We start from the raw sequence: 15000 nt of genomic DNA, 5'->3' as shown, positions 1-15000 counted from the left end.
TTGTGAAACTATGTGCTGTTATAATTATCTATCCACGTGATTGATTACTTATAAACAGACACACGAGATATGGTTAGAAAAGTTTTGCATCAATATCACTGACAGCCATTACGGCAAAGCATCTTCCATTCATGGGCGAAGCATTATGACAGGGAAAACCCTGGAATTTCAGTCAATGATCGTTCATTGTGATATACTTCACCCGCAGAACGTGCATATACAGTTCACTGGGTGCCGCCATGTTCATTTTGATCTTGCATATATCTATATATATATCATGTATATTGCTACCATACTCCTGACGTTATATCGGTGACACAACGTAGCCATGCATTGCAATATTGTAACAGTAGGTATGTTACCATGATTATTGTAACATTGTAACGAGTATCAAGGCATCACTGTACTAAATAATTGTTACACTATTTAAAAGTTTGACGTATCGTACGGACCACTGATGACATAGTGCAGTTGACGTATCGTACGGACCACTGATGACATATAGTGCAGTTGAATTTCTGGGTTGTGGAAGTACGGTTTTGATGTATATATTGACGTTAATTGAAATTTGTTTTACTTGTTCGAAAAGAGTAACTACTTTTTTATGTTTGTTAGTACAGTAACATTCCTAAATCATCGAGTTGAATTGAGAAAGACATAGACATTTGCAACGCAAGTGCTGAACATATTTAGTTATTCATAGCCCGTAATTTCTTTACGTAAAATGATGTTTTTGTTTGGAAAAAATCCACTGTAGGTGACTTTTAAATATATTTAGCTCGTATAATATTGAGAGACATACACTATTCTTTTATTTGTTTTACTGGATATGTCTGAATTAGACTGATGAATCCTGTGCCTCAAATATTATATGATCAATGCTACAGCTGGACGAAACTACTACTTCAATAATAGGGTTAGAACTTTTCATGTCAGAGTGAAAACAGAGGTGTACCCGACTGAGTCAATTTCAATGTGCCAGAAAACTGATGCAATAAAACATGTGAGAGCAGTTGTTAGTTACTTCTCATCTCTGTCAGAGAATTAGATGTCATTCAATAAAATAAATATTGATGGTTGACACCCCTGGAAAATGACCCAAATAATATGAATACCCCTGGAAAACTGAGGGGAAAAAAACCTGGAAAGTCCTGGAATTTTTGTTTACTCTTAAGTGTATGAACCCTGAATGATCAAATAGACCACTGTTATCGGCAGACAGTTTATACTGAAAACATCACTCAGAGAAATTCATACCACCTTGTCACCATTTCATTGTCACTAAAAGTGAGACTTGTTCCTTTTGAGCTTCGTTACTAGATGATCGAATGCATTATGTGAATTGACCATTCACTACTAGCTCTAGATGTATATGCTACGAGGTTTGGCATATGTCTTCTCTCTCCACTAGTATGCTCTGAGGTGACCATGGTTCACAGAATGTTACATGTAAGGCATCGTTCAAGAATAAATGAATCTCTCGGTGTATACCGAGTTCACAGTTCTCTTCAGCGACTGTGTCTCTGTCAAGTTGAAAGTTAACACTGTCATTCATGTCATGGTACGAGGTTTGTGCACTGCAGTACCATACCGTCAGTGCATAATGTAGAGTTTTATGTACTGTGGTACAGTTCAACTCGATAACTTTTCTAACAGAGATTCATTCGGAGTTCATTCTAGCTCAGAGCACTTATTTCCAGAGAGTGATTACCATAGAAAATTGAAAGCCCAGAAAGATAACATTAAACCACTGTACAGAGTATTGTTGCATATTATAAATGTTTTCTTGTGACATTTTGGAAGTGTAAGCTGTGTATGTGTATATGGAGTGTGGAAGAATGCCATGTGTACACTATAGTGTAGCATAGCTGACCATGTGGATCAATTTTAAAACTGTACAGTTGTGCTACAATGCCATTTTTTATAATTAACGAACTTTGGAAATTAGGGACTATACCAAGAAAGACTGCACCAAATTTGATGAAACTTGCTAAAGATATTGATCATACAGAGATATGATAGTTCTTAATGAAATTTAGTGCTGTCAATTAATTGCTCATTTTTGTAATAACAAACTTTGGTCAATTTGGGCCTATAGGAAGAAAGACTGCACTAAATTTGATGAAACTTGCTAAAGATATTGACCGAGCAAAGATATGATGGTATCGAGTCAATTAATTGCTCATTTGCATATTTGATGATATTTTACAATAAGGGATATATAGCTAGGACTGTATCAAATTCAATTGAACTTGCTACAGATATTGATTACACATAGGTACAACAGTACAGAAAGACATTTCATAGTCTTGTGTCAATTAATTGCTCAGTTGCATATTTAACTTTTATAATTAAAGTGTAATGTAGAATGGCTGCACTTTATAATGAATGGCGTGAGTGCATTGCAGTCACTGTACTGATAGTTTTTGGTGGGAGTGGCTTGCATAATTAATGCTGATTTGCATAATTAATGATTTTATAAATGGGGCTATGCATGATGGCTGCACCAAATTCAATGAGACTTGCTACAGCTATGGATCATACAATGATATACGGGAGCATTTTTAGTTCATCTCTGGTATGTATATGATACTGGTTAGCCAAGCAAGATAATCAACATTGTTAATGCAGATTAATAAATCTTAGATAAAAGATATTATCTCAATCTTAAAATCTTACCCACATGCTTCATGTATTACATCTTTGAACACAATCTAAGCGTATCACATTGACAAACTAAGTTGTTTATTCTGTAGCGCAATATGCACAGTACCCATTGATAGTTCTGGAGGGTGGCTTGGAGAATGTATCAGGGTTGTATGTGGATAAATAACTAATAGAAAGTACATCTATCATTTCTATGTGATCTCAATATTGAAAACACATGTATTTAGCCCCAAAGGGTAAAGCTGCTGGTGGGGGACTGACTTGTGTCATAAACGGATTAGTGAGCTGTTAATTATTTTCATTCAAATTTTGACCATTTAACCAGTATACAGAAGTTTTGTAGGAACATAAATGTTAGTATTTTGAATTTTGTTTGTGATATATGTCAATGAATAAACAACTCATGTTTTATTAGCTCTGCTGTCAGCGAAAGCTGAAAGCGTAGCTTTAGGTATAGGTTGTATAGAGTATAGAGAGTAGAGTGAATCATAGGTGTCCGTCAAACTTTTATATTTTCATTATTTTCTCCGAAAGTGACAGTCAGTATTCTTAGATATTTGGTGTGCATGTTCCCTGGGGGGAGGCTATTCAGATTTGTTCATGCCAAGTTGATCTGTGCCATTTTCAATTTTTTATGATTTTTTTTCATAAAATGTCATTTTCATCATCTCCGTGAAAACTTATTGTCAGATTGCTTTGATATCTGGTGTGTTGATGCGCAGGGGGTAGCTTACTCAGGTTTGTTAATTTCAAGTCAGCACATCTTCATTTTTATTTTTTATGATTTTTTTTTTGTAATTTGAAAAAAAAATGAATATGTTAATGAGCATAATGACCGACGCCATATTGGAAATCAGTCGACGAGACTTTAAGTAAACTGCCACTTTTCAAAAGACACTATTGACGTCAAACAAGCTATGTAATATGTGCTATAGTCATAATTTTACGCATTGGGCGCCCAAATGCATGAAGTGACAAGCGTTTATTCGAAACAGGATTGTAAACTTCAAGTCCAAATTCTGCACCCCTTCTACATAAATAGCCAGTCCGCAACGTCCTTATTTGCATACTCTATCCTGATTCGACCAGAAGCTGAAGCTGACCTCATTTGACCGGGCGATTTTCCACAGCAAATAACAACACAGGACGTTCTTGGTACTCACTAAAATCTCACTTCAGACCCACTATAAAAATGTGATGTTTTCAGATAACATGTAACTTGTGATTAATTCTATATTGTCGTGCAATTTGGAGTGACAGTGAACCAGAATTAAGACAACTTGCGTAAGGAAGGCATGCGGTTGAAGTTATGCAAGAGCAGTCTAACTGCGGACTGTGAATCAACCAAATTTTGATTATTGGCCGACAGTTCACATGTAAAGTTAAACGACATAAACGTGTCTTGCCATTTCCAAAATGCAAATATTTGGCAAGTAAAAATAATTAAAATAATCACAACTTTAATTTGGCTTCAGACTTTGCATTATGTTTTGCGTGTCTTTCCCCGTTTTACATGTAAATCCGAAAAGGTTCTCTCGTCATGTCAGTGATCATACCGCGAGGGGCAGGCTGCTGCTTTGAGTACGAGCGAGTGAGGCATGTTGAGGTATTTTGTTGAGAATTATAAATATTGCGAAATGTCAAGTACAAGGTTTAAATACAATGGAATGATGAAAAAAATGGCCGAGTCTGCTGACAGGCGCCGCGCCAGTCACAAGAATCACTGTAAATTCCATCTTTCTTAGTTTCCGTACGGCGACAACCCCAGGTACCCGGATGCACGAGGGACTAACCGGGAAGCAAGTCGTTGTCAGCCATACGTTACAGTGGTAACATCGTCCAAGAAATCACTGCGTTCAGAGTGTCACAGAATTGTTGTTTTCGAGTGAAAACGCGTCTTGAATTGTATAAATCTAACAAATGAAGACATGTCAAGTTATATTTTGAAAGTTGTATCGCTAGTTTGAGACGATTTTCTCACGTACTATCGAGGCTTACTTGGACTTGGACCTTACTCCAGTTCATCGGGAAGTTTAGCCAGTCCGATAATTCTTTCTGGTTTAGTTTACAACACTTTTGATCACGCAGATTTTGTTGTTGTGATGAAAAGAAATTAAAAAAAAAAAGATCACTTCAACCATTTCGTTGTGTTTTCTTTATGAAAGGTAATAGAACATGAACGAGTGTTACCACTGTAATGTATGGCTGCCAGAATGACTCTCTTTTGGGTACTTGGCAGGGATTGTCGCCGTCCAGAAACTAAGATGGCGATTAATACATTTCTTCCCTATATATATCTACTACAACTTGTACAAGTTGAATGTTGTTGACTTGGTAAATTTGTTAGAAAATTGAAATTGAAATTGCCTCAAAATTATTTTAGATCCCTAGTTTATTTCATTCATCATTAAAATTTCCCAGGGTTAAAGCTGTAAGACAATGGAATTATTTATAGCCAACCTCAAAATCCTCTCTTTTTTTTCTTTTTCTTGTGTGCATTTCCCAGTCATTTTTTTCTGAGATTTTGTGCAATTTTTCATAACAGTAGATTTTTGTTATAAAATGGTGACTATGGTATAAAAGTACAATACATTACCAACTTCTGTGTAAAATGTGTTTTACAGTGAGACATCATATGAACCACTAACCACTTTATTGCATCGCTAAAACAAAACTGCATAGTGAAGAGCTGAAGAACTGAACCACTTCTACGTGTCACCAAAATAAAAAATTAAATTAAAAAAAAACAGCGGAGCTATTCTGACCGATAGGTCGCTTGTTAATATTTTATTTCTTTAATCCATATTTTGGTTCTGTATGTGACATTTCAATGTATGTATTTGCAAGTATGATGTAGAAAATTTATTTTCCATTGAAATGATACCTTATTTTTCAAAAATGAGCAACTGTAAGTATTTTTATATCAATTTTGAAAACACCACACTCACTCTCACCTTATGTTAGCGAGGGAGCAGGTGGAGAATAAACAACCCCATGAGGCCTATGGTGGTGAAAAAGTTAAAGGCCATGCCATAGTTGTCCTTCTTAGCAGTAGTGCTATAGGTTCAGTAGTGCTATAGGCATGGCAAAGTGTCTGTCTGTCTGTCTGTCTGTCTGTGTGTGTGTGTGTGTAAACAACTTAAAGTCAAAAACTGCTGATTGCTTTGAATTTTGGTGGTCATGTTACTTCTGTTGTCTAGTTGGGAAATTGTTCAAATGAAAACGATTGCATCAGTAATGTTGGTTTTGGGTCAAAAAATGTGATTTTTGGTCAAAAAACTTAAACTCCAAAAGTACTGGGCAGATTGGCATGAAATTTGGTGGAACATTCTTAGGGGTGAGTAAATAAAGATTTGTTCATGACATGATTCCCTTAGTAATATGCAAATTAGGGCAAAAGTGTCTTTTTGGTCAAAAGTGTGGGTGTATAGATGAAGAAATATAAGTATATAATTATCTCACCAGTAATATGCAAATTAGGTGTGGATTTTGGTCAAAAATTTATATCTCAAAAAGTACTTGGTCAATGGGACTGAAACTTGGTGAGATATTTCTAGAAGTGTTATTCTGCAGATTTTCTTCAAAATGTTTTGACACAAATGGACCTAGCAACCATGACCACACCCTTAGCAACAACAAAATGGCAGTGTAGTTTGGTCAAATATCAATATCTGGTAGGCAAGTGAGTAAACATTCAAAACATGTATGCAAATATCCCTAGCAACCATGACCTTGTCCATTGCAACATCCAAATGGTTGTGTATTTCACAATGATAAATACAAGGATTAATAGACAATTGAATAAACATTCAAAAATGTATGTAAATTTGCCTAGCAACAAGATCATGCCCATAGCAACTTCCAAATAATCATGTATATTGCAAAGATAACAACAGGAATTGAAAGACAAATGAATAAATATTTTTAAAATGTGTGCAAATGTACCTAGCAACAAGACCACGCCCATAGCAACAGCCAAATGATCATGTTTGTTGCAAAGATAATATCAGGAATTCATTCATACAAGTGAACAAAAACATACAAAAATGTATGCAAATATATCTAACAACATGACATGCCCATAGCAACAGCCAAATGATTGCGTATATCAAAAAAATAGCAACATGGTTGGATAGGCAACTGGATAGTCATTCAGCTAATGAACACCTATTGTTAGCATGGCCTAGCATATGGATAAACATTTTTAAAAACTGTACAGTTGTGCTACAACGCCATTGGCGGTATTTTTGAACTGACAGCCAGCGACATAATGTACAAACTAAAGAACTTGTACTTTTTGGCAGCTATGTCTTCCATGAAGACTTGCATTTTATTTCACGTTATTTTACTTTGTTATTGTGTGTATGTGTATGGGGGGGGGGGGGGGGGTTAAATCAAAATATATCTGCCTAAATTTGGAATGGATACATTGTATTATACTTTAATAAATAGTTCAGAAATGAAATATGGAATGAAATATGGTGTTGGAATGATTTTTAAAAATTATGAATTCATAGGATTGAAATTTGATGAATAAAGTCTGTATAGGATAGTTGATTATTAGAAATTTGCATGATACCTTGAGCTCAATATTGAGAACGCAATATGTTGTTGTTGTTTTCGTTGTCGTTGTTTTCGAGAATCATTGTCAATGAACAAAATCTATCACAAGTTACTACTGAACAGCCAAATATTTCCCCGTTGTCCACATTGCGAAGCACACTTGTTATGTAATCATAAAAGTAGTACTCCTCAAGTCCTATTGTTTCAACCATATCTCATATTTTCGTTAACATAAGGACACTTTGTTCTCAATTTCAGAACAGTTTTAACACAAATGAAAATGAAAGCATATCTTGTTAACCATTGTGAACAGTAAAACTATAATGGTAGCCAGATTTGATGTTAAATCCATCATTTGAAGTGTAGTAGTTCAAGAACCAAAAAGAGACAGGTAGTTGAGTGAAGTAGATATCCATGTATTATTATTATACCATGCACTTAAGCCAAAATATGGAATATATACTTTGGTCGTTCTACATCACGACACCATGTTTCTACATCACTGGTCCTGCTGTGTCAAAATTGTGATGATTTCTCCTGGTATTTCTTTGATATTACTGGTGGTGGTATAATTATGTTATTCTCCAATATTATACATTATTCAGCCTGAAAATATTTGTGACATAAGGGTTATCAGTATGAGTCACTAGACCCCTTTAAACTCTTTAATGTTCCTTGGCTGAATGAAGAAAAATATTGTTGAATAATATCTAATAATCAGATAAGATCTTTCTTTAATAGTATCTTTATATTTGACTCTGACCTTTGCTCTCTGAGTCAAATTTTAAAAAAGAACATCAGTTTCACCTACGGTATAATAGTCGTACAAATGTAGTTTTTTTTATGGAGGCTACAAAGACTTGTATTTAACATAATTTGTGTTTAAATCCATAGAAATTTGATGAGTTTGATTTGGAGCAACATCAAGAATGTACCTATGACCATGTGATAGTATATGATGGTAGCTCTACCGATGATCCTATTCTGGGCAGATACTGTGGCAACCATGCACCAGAAGATACCATCTTTGCTAGCAGTAGTGAAATGTACATTACCATGTTCTCAGATGCCTCAGTCTCTAGGAAAGGATTTAGAGCAATACATTCTACAGGTAGGCAATCAGCTTTGCTACGAGTGCACCTTCAACAGGTAGGCAGCTTTGCTACGAGTGCACCTTCTACAGGTATAATAACAACCATTCAAAAGATTTCATCACAAAGATAGAATGGCACATTTTTCAAATAGTTTTGTTGGGATCCTTATAAACCTAAATATCTTGTAAGTTACATGTAGCTGCACTTTGTAGTTGTGCATGTAATATAATATAAAATTTATTATATTTTCCTGTAATGACTTTATTCCCTAGTAATTTTCCTTGTTCAGCCAAGGTGATGTAAGGGGCCTTATCACTACCAGTTCTAGATGAGCAGGCACAGACCTTAAGGTCTCTAGTATTTTCTGAATGAGTGAAGGAAAATGGTGTAATAGGAGTTTCATTACCAGCCATTAGACAGCTATTTATGGCCGTCTGGGCACAGGTGAAGAGCCAGTGGGATTGACAGTGCTACCTTTACTTTGGCCTTGAAAAAATCAGGTTCAAGACCACGCCCATAGCAACAGCCAAATAATCACATACATTGTAAATATAACAACAGGGATTAATAGACAATTGAATAAACATTTTAAAAAATGTATGTAAATTTGTCTTGCAACAAGACCACGCCCATAGCAACAGCCAAATAATCACGTATATTGCGAAAATAACAACAGGAATAGAAAAACAAATGAATAAACATTTAAAAATGTATGCAAATATGCCTAGCAACAAGACCATGCCCATAGCAACAGCCAAAAGATCACGTATATTGCAAAGATAATATCAGGAATTCATACACAAGTGAACAAAAACATACACAAATGTATGCAAATATATCTAACAACATGACCACGCCCATAGCAACAGCCAAATGATAGTGTTTATCACAAAGATAGCAACATGGTTGGCTCCGTATGGAGCCTGCAGGTGCTATGTTTGCCAGGCCAGGCTGACTCTGGGATAGCCTATGGACTGACTGCAAAACCCTTGACAGTTCCACAGCAACATGATATAGAGTGTGCAACATAGCCCTGTCACGTAGTCCCAAACCTGAATGGATTTCTGTAGCATTTGTGTTTGTTTGTTTGTTTGTATTTGTCTGCATAACAGAAAATCGCTGGGAGGAATTCCCAGCACAAAAATTAAAAAAAAAAAAACATTCAGCAAATGAACACCTATTGTTAGCATGGACTAGCATATGGATAAACATTTTTAAAAACTGTACAGTTGTGCTACAATGCCATTGGCGGTATTTTTGAAATGCTTTTTTGAAAATTGTGGATGGGGGGGGGGGGGGGGGGTTATTGTGTTTTGGATTGTGATGGGAGAAAAAAAATCATTTTCTACAATGTCACATTGCCTTGTCTGAAATGTGGTACTGTAATGTAACATGTAAATATTTGTTTTTGTCCCTGTTTCTTACACGAATTATTTAATATTACTTATTATTAGTTCAAACATAACTATACATATACATATACATGTATTACCTAGCTACCACACTAGTTACAGAACATGTCATGTAAATGCTTGGCTGTTTCACAATCAATGCTTCACTTATATTGCACTTTGGGGCAAAAGTAAACTTGAAGGTTTCGTAATGGTAATCTTCTAAGATAGTTTATAAAAGAAGTTAATCTAAATTGTTCTACTCGTCAGTATGAACTTGTCAGAAGGGATTAATACACTTTCTATTACGGGCACTACATGTTATTGACACTACAAATCACCACATCTCATCAGATTCCAGTTTCTATTATACACTAGGTATGACCAGCTAAAGTTCTCTAACATACCGGTGACTTTACTATACATGCAATATTAATGCCACTATACCAATGTTATACTGTTTACGGGCCCATTTTTATGTGACATGGGAAACTCGATAAATGTTGGTTAATAAGATATGTACACTGTAGTTTTTGTTTACTGATATCTATTACAACCACCAGCAATGTATTTTTTCACAACGCTGTTGAGTTTTATTCACCTGTTGACTACGCTCGTCATAGGCTACGTATCCCTTATGACGTCACAAAATCCTGTGGTCTAGGTGGGACCGGAAATACCCGAAAACTCTCGAAGTAAATCCGAAGGGAAACGACTGAAAAAAGGTCATTTGAAGGTGTTTGCAGATGCTTTTTGAAAGTTTTAAAACCAGTATACATTTCACAAACATGTCGTCTAGCAAAATACCAATAGTGAATGTGAGCATTTTGAATCACCTTTAATAAAAGCAAAAAACTGCAGATCTGCCAGGGGAAACCCCAAGGATACCCTCACCCCCAGAGGTCACTCGACTCATGCATTCAACCAACAATCAGATGCACCAACAACCTTTTTACTGTCATAATGGTATTAAACTTTTCTTAAATATTTTCACCCTATTCTAATTTGAGGTGACATTGTCTTTTAAAGATGTGAAATGTTTGCCAAGGTAGTCTAAAATTGCCTTAAACTCCAAATCTCCCCTACCAATGATACTACCATTTAGATGAGCTGACCTTTATTATAATGATGCCATTTAACTTTTTAAGAACATATTTCAACCCTATGTAAGTTATAAAGAATAGTTTCTGATACTTGATGGTGCTGCATTGTAAAGCATGGATTAAGTTATTGATTGAAAGGGTCTGAATAGCCTAAATATTGGCTTTAAGAGTAAAAAATCCTCCAGGGCTTCTAGAGGGAGACCCCTTGGACTTCCCATATGAGGTGGACATATCCCAGTCTCAAGCTCTTCCCCTTCAAAAGTATTTCAACCCTATGTAGTTGCTTTTTACATGTTAATTGGTCTTGTAAGGCTTGGAAATTATTTGTGTGAAAGGGTCTGAATAGTCTCAACATTGACTTTTCAGAATAAAAAACCTCCAGGGCTTGTAGGGGGAGACCCTTGTAAAGCTTGGAAATTATATTCTGAAAATGTCTGAATATAACCATGGGGATTAAAAGACAATTGAATAAACATTCCAAAAATGTATGTAAAGTTTCCTAGCAACAAGACCACGCCCATAGCAACAGCCAAATAATCACACATATTGCAAAGATAACAACAGAAATTGATTGGCAAAGGAATAAGCATTCAAAAAATGTCGCCAAAAACACCTTTAAAATGACTCTGAAAGCCTTTAAACCTGCACATCCCCCTCTTGAACTCCTCCCCTCGCTAATGGCCAAGGCCGTTGTCTACGTTTCCCTTTGGTCAAAGCAATAGCCGACTGACGCTTTCTTACAGCCTGTTGATAAACCATTTAATGAAACCCCTAATGTAATTAATTATACATCTTCAAACATGATTTGTGAAAAATCTGGAAAATAATGACATTAGGATCATTTTGACTTATATTGCATGCCAGCTGTGCAGAAGTAGTGATGTGGAGACTTGAGTTGTTTGAACATAAACTGATTAGGGTATATAATCCATATTTTCTGTTCAAAGAGAATAACCCTATAAAGTCAGGCAACAAGATCCCAATGGGGACATGCACCCAAGTCACACTGAAACTAGGAATTTGCAATGCCCACTTTTTGCGACTGTTTCTTATGTTCCACATTAAACATCATGTGTGCATGAGTAAAGAAAACATTGCACATTGCTTGGTACCTGAAATAGAATATTACTACTAGGTACATCATAAAAATGATGAACATTCAATTTCTTGGTCAACACCATAACTTCCATTCCACCTGCTGCACATGCATTACTATAGGTGTGCATGAAAATAAGCTGACCTTCTCGTTCTATTTTGACCTTCTGGCAAGTGGTAAAAAGTTATTGCAGGTACTGAGAATTTAAAGAAATTGTCTGTTTCCTTCAGGTTGTTGTAGATATTTTTGATGGAAAATAGATTCCTAGGTTGTAAGATATTCTTGTGAAAAAAATAAAACTACATGGCTAAACTATAACGGCTAATGTTATTCTCTTTGAAAAATTATGAACAGTGTGTGGAGGACTGTTAATGGCAGAATCTGAACCTAAGCAACTGTATTCCCATGCCCAGTATGGTGACACCAATTATGATGACCAAGTAAGTCTAATGGATTGGTTTCCATGCAGATTTCTTATTACAACTACTATTTATCATATTTCTAAAAATTATCACTTTGAATATTAATGTAATATATAATATGTCATATGTATAATTATCTAACTTTTTTTATCACAATATTATATATGACTTTGTGTCTCACTTAATACAGTGAGAGCTGACTGGTGTTTGTTCACAATATTATATATGACTTTGTGTCTCACTTAATACAGTGAGAGCTGACTGGTGTTTGTTCACAATATTATATATGACTTTGTGTCTCACTTTATACAGTGAGAGCTGACTGGTGTTTGTTCACAATATTATATATGACTTTGTGTCTCACTTAATACAGTGAGAGCTGACTGGTGTTTGTTCACAATATTATATATGACTTTGTGTCTCACTTAATACAGTGAGAGCTGACTGGTGTTTGTTCACAATATTATATATGACTTTGTGTCTCACTTTATACAGTGAGAGCTGACTGGTGTTTGTTCACAATATTATATATGACTTTGTGTCTCACTTAATACAGTGAGAGCTGACTGGTGTTTGTTCACAATATTATATATGACTTTGTGTCTCACTTCATACAGTGAGAGCTGACTGGTGTTTGTTCACAATATTATATATGACTTTGTGTCTCACTTCATACAGTGAGAGCTGACTGGTGTTTGTTCACAATATTATATATGACTTTGTGTCTCACTTAATACAGTGAGAGCTGACTGGTGTTTGTTCACAATATTATATATGACTTTGTGTCTCACTTCATACAGTGAGAGCTGACTGGTGTTTGTTCACAATATTATATATGACTTTGTGTCTCACTTCATACAGTGAGAGCTGACTGGTGTTTGTTCACAATATTATATATGACTTTGTGTCTCACTTCATACAGTGAGAGCTGACTGGTGTTTGTCCACAATATTATATATGACTTTGTGTCTCACTTCATACAGTGAGAGCTGACTGGTGTTTGTTCACAATATTATATATGACTTTGTGTCTCACTTCATACAGTGAGAGCTGACTGGTGTTTGTTCACAATATTATATATGACTTTGTGTCTCACTTCATACAGTGAGAGCTGACTGGTGTTTGTTCACAATATTATATATGACTTTGTGTCTCACTTCATACAGTGAGAGCTGACTGGTGTTTGTTCACAATATTATATATGACTTTGTGTCTCACTTCATACAGTGAGAGCTGACTGGTGTTTGTTCACAATATTATATATGACTTTGTGTCTCACTTCATACAGTGAGAGCTGACTGGTGTTTGTTCACAATATTATATATGACTTTGTGTCTCACTTCATACAGTGAGAGCTGACTGGTGTTTGTTCACAATATTATATATGACTTTGTGTCTCACTTCATACAGTGAGAGCTGACTGGTGTTTGTTCACAATATTATATATGACTTTGTGTCTCACTTCATACAGTGAGAGCTGACTGGTGTTTGTTCACAATATTATATATGACTTTGTGTCTCACTTCATACAGTGAGAGCTGACTGGTGTTTGTTCACAATATTATATATGACTTTGTGTCTCACTTCATACAGTGAGAGCTGACTGGTGTTTGTTCACAATATTATATATGACTTTGTGTCTCACTTCATACAGTGAGAGCTGACTGGTGTTTGTTCACAATATTATATATGACTTTGTGTCTCACTTTATACAGTGACAGCTGCAGGAACTGAAATTAATAAAACCTAAATAAATGATCAAATGTAACCAATTATTAACTATTCTTTTTGTATCTTGTGTATTTACAGGAAGATTGTGATTGGCGCATTGAAGCCCCAGAAGGCTTTGTTATCTTTCTTTCATTCCAATCATTTGAAGTAGAACATGAGACAGAATGTGATTATGACTACGTACAGATCTTTGATGGTATTGATGTCACAGCAGACGAAATTGGACAGTACTGTGGGCATAAGGTAATTGTTATCACTTGTGTCAAAGAACACTCTAGTGTGAGTTATATACAGTTCATCCTGTATAATAACTCACACTATAACACTGCCCTCTAGTGCCCAGATCACCTTGGACAAGTTGAAGAACAGAATGCTTGGGGCTTGTGGCACAGACAAGTAACAAGACAGATTGGCAACAAGCCTTCTCCCATTGTTCGATCATAGCCTTGGGTAAACATTACACTATTGTCATGGAAATAACTTTCAAACTTATGAATCTGCCCAAATTCAATATAGTCTCACATAAATTATAGACCCGTGGAGGGTCTATGCATAAACAGGTGTCGAAATAATGGCCTTTTACTTGCCCCGGTCAAGTGATTTCAAGGCTTGGGCAAGTTGTTTTGAAAAGTACTTGTCCCAAGGGGCAAGGAGAATTTCTTTTGATTATTGATCAGGGATGTATTTTTGCCTGTGTTCATGCTGTACTTATCAGACACTGCACATGTCTGATAGGACTTTGGATACATTGTATAACCATGGTGCCAGCAAGTCTGGAAAATTATAACATTGTATCAATATTGAGAAGACATCTTTCTTGACTGATCACTTTTCAAAACAATCTGGACCAGCTGTCCTTGGCATACTTTGTTTACTCTATCAAGAAAACATACCTGGAATGACCAGTGACTCATTGAATATTGTTCATCAATA

The 15000-nt window shown here is 35.6% G+C and overlaps 1 protein-coding gene across 1 annotated transcript in view; it reads left to right on the top strand.

Annotated features, from left to right (window-relative positions):
- The window catches only part of LOC144452364 (tolloid-like protein 1), a 115036-nt gene that overhangs the window by 95895 nt on the left and 4141 nt on the right, over positions 1–15000 (top strand). Inside the window, exons 16-18 of the mRNA XM_078143457.1 lie at positions 8125–8341; positions 12269–12354; positions 14146–14310. Of these exons, the coding sequence (XP_077999583.1) occupies positions 8125–8341; positions 12269–12354; positions 14146–14310 (468 nt within the window). The remainder of the gene's footprint in view (positions 1–8124; positions 8342–12268; positions 12355–14145; positions 14311–15000) is intronic.

The sequence above is a fragment of the Glandiceps talaboti genome, chromosome 22 (genome assembly GCF_964340395.1).
Source record: "Glandiceps talaboti chromosome 22, keGlaTala1.1, whole genome shotgun sequence".
Taxonomy (NCBI): Eukaryota; Metazoa; Hemichordata; class Enteropneusta; family Spengelidae; genus Glandiceps; species Glandiceps talaboti.
This window is presented reverse-complemented; position numbering and strand designations above follow the sequence as displayed.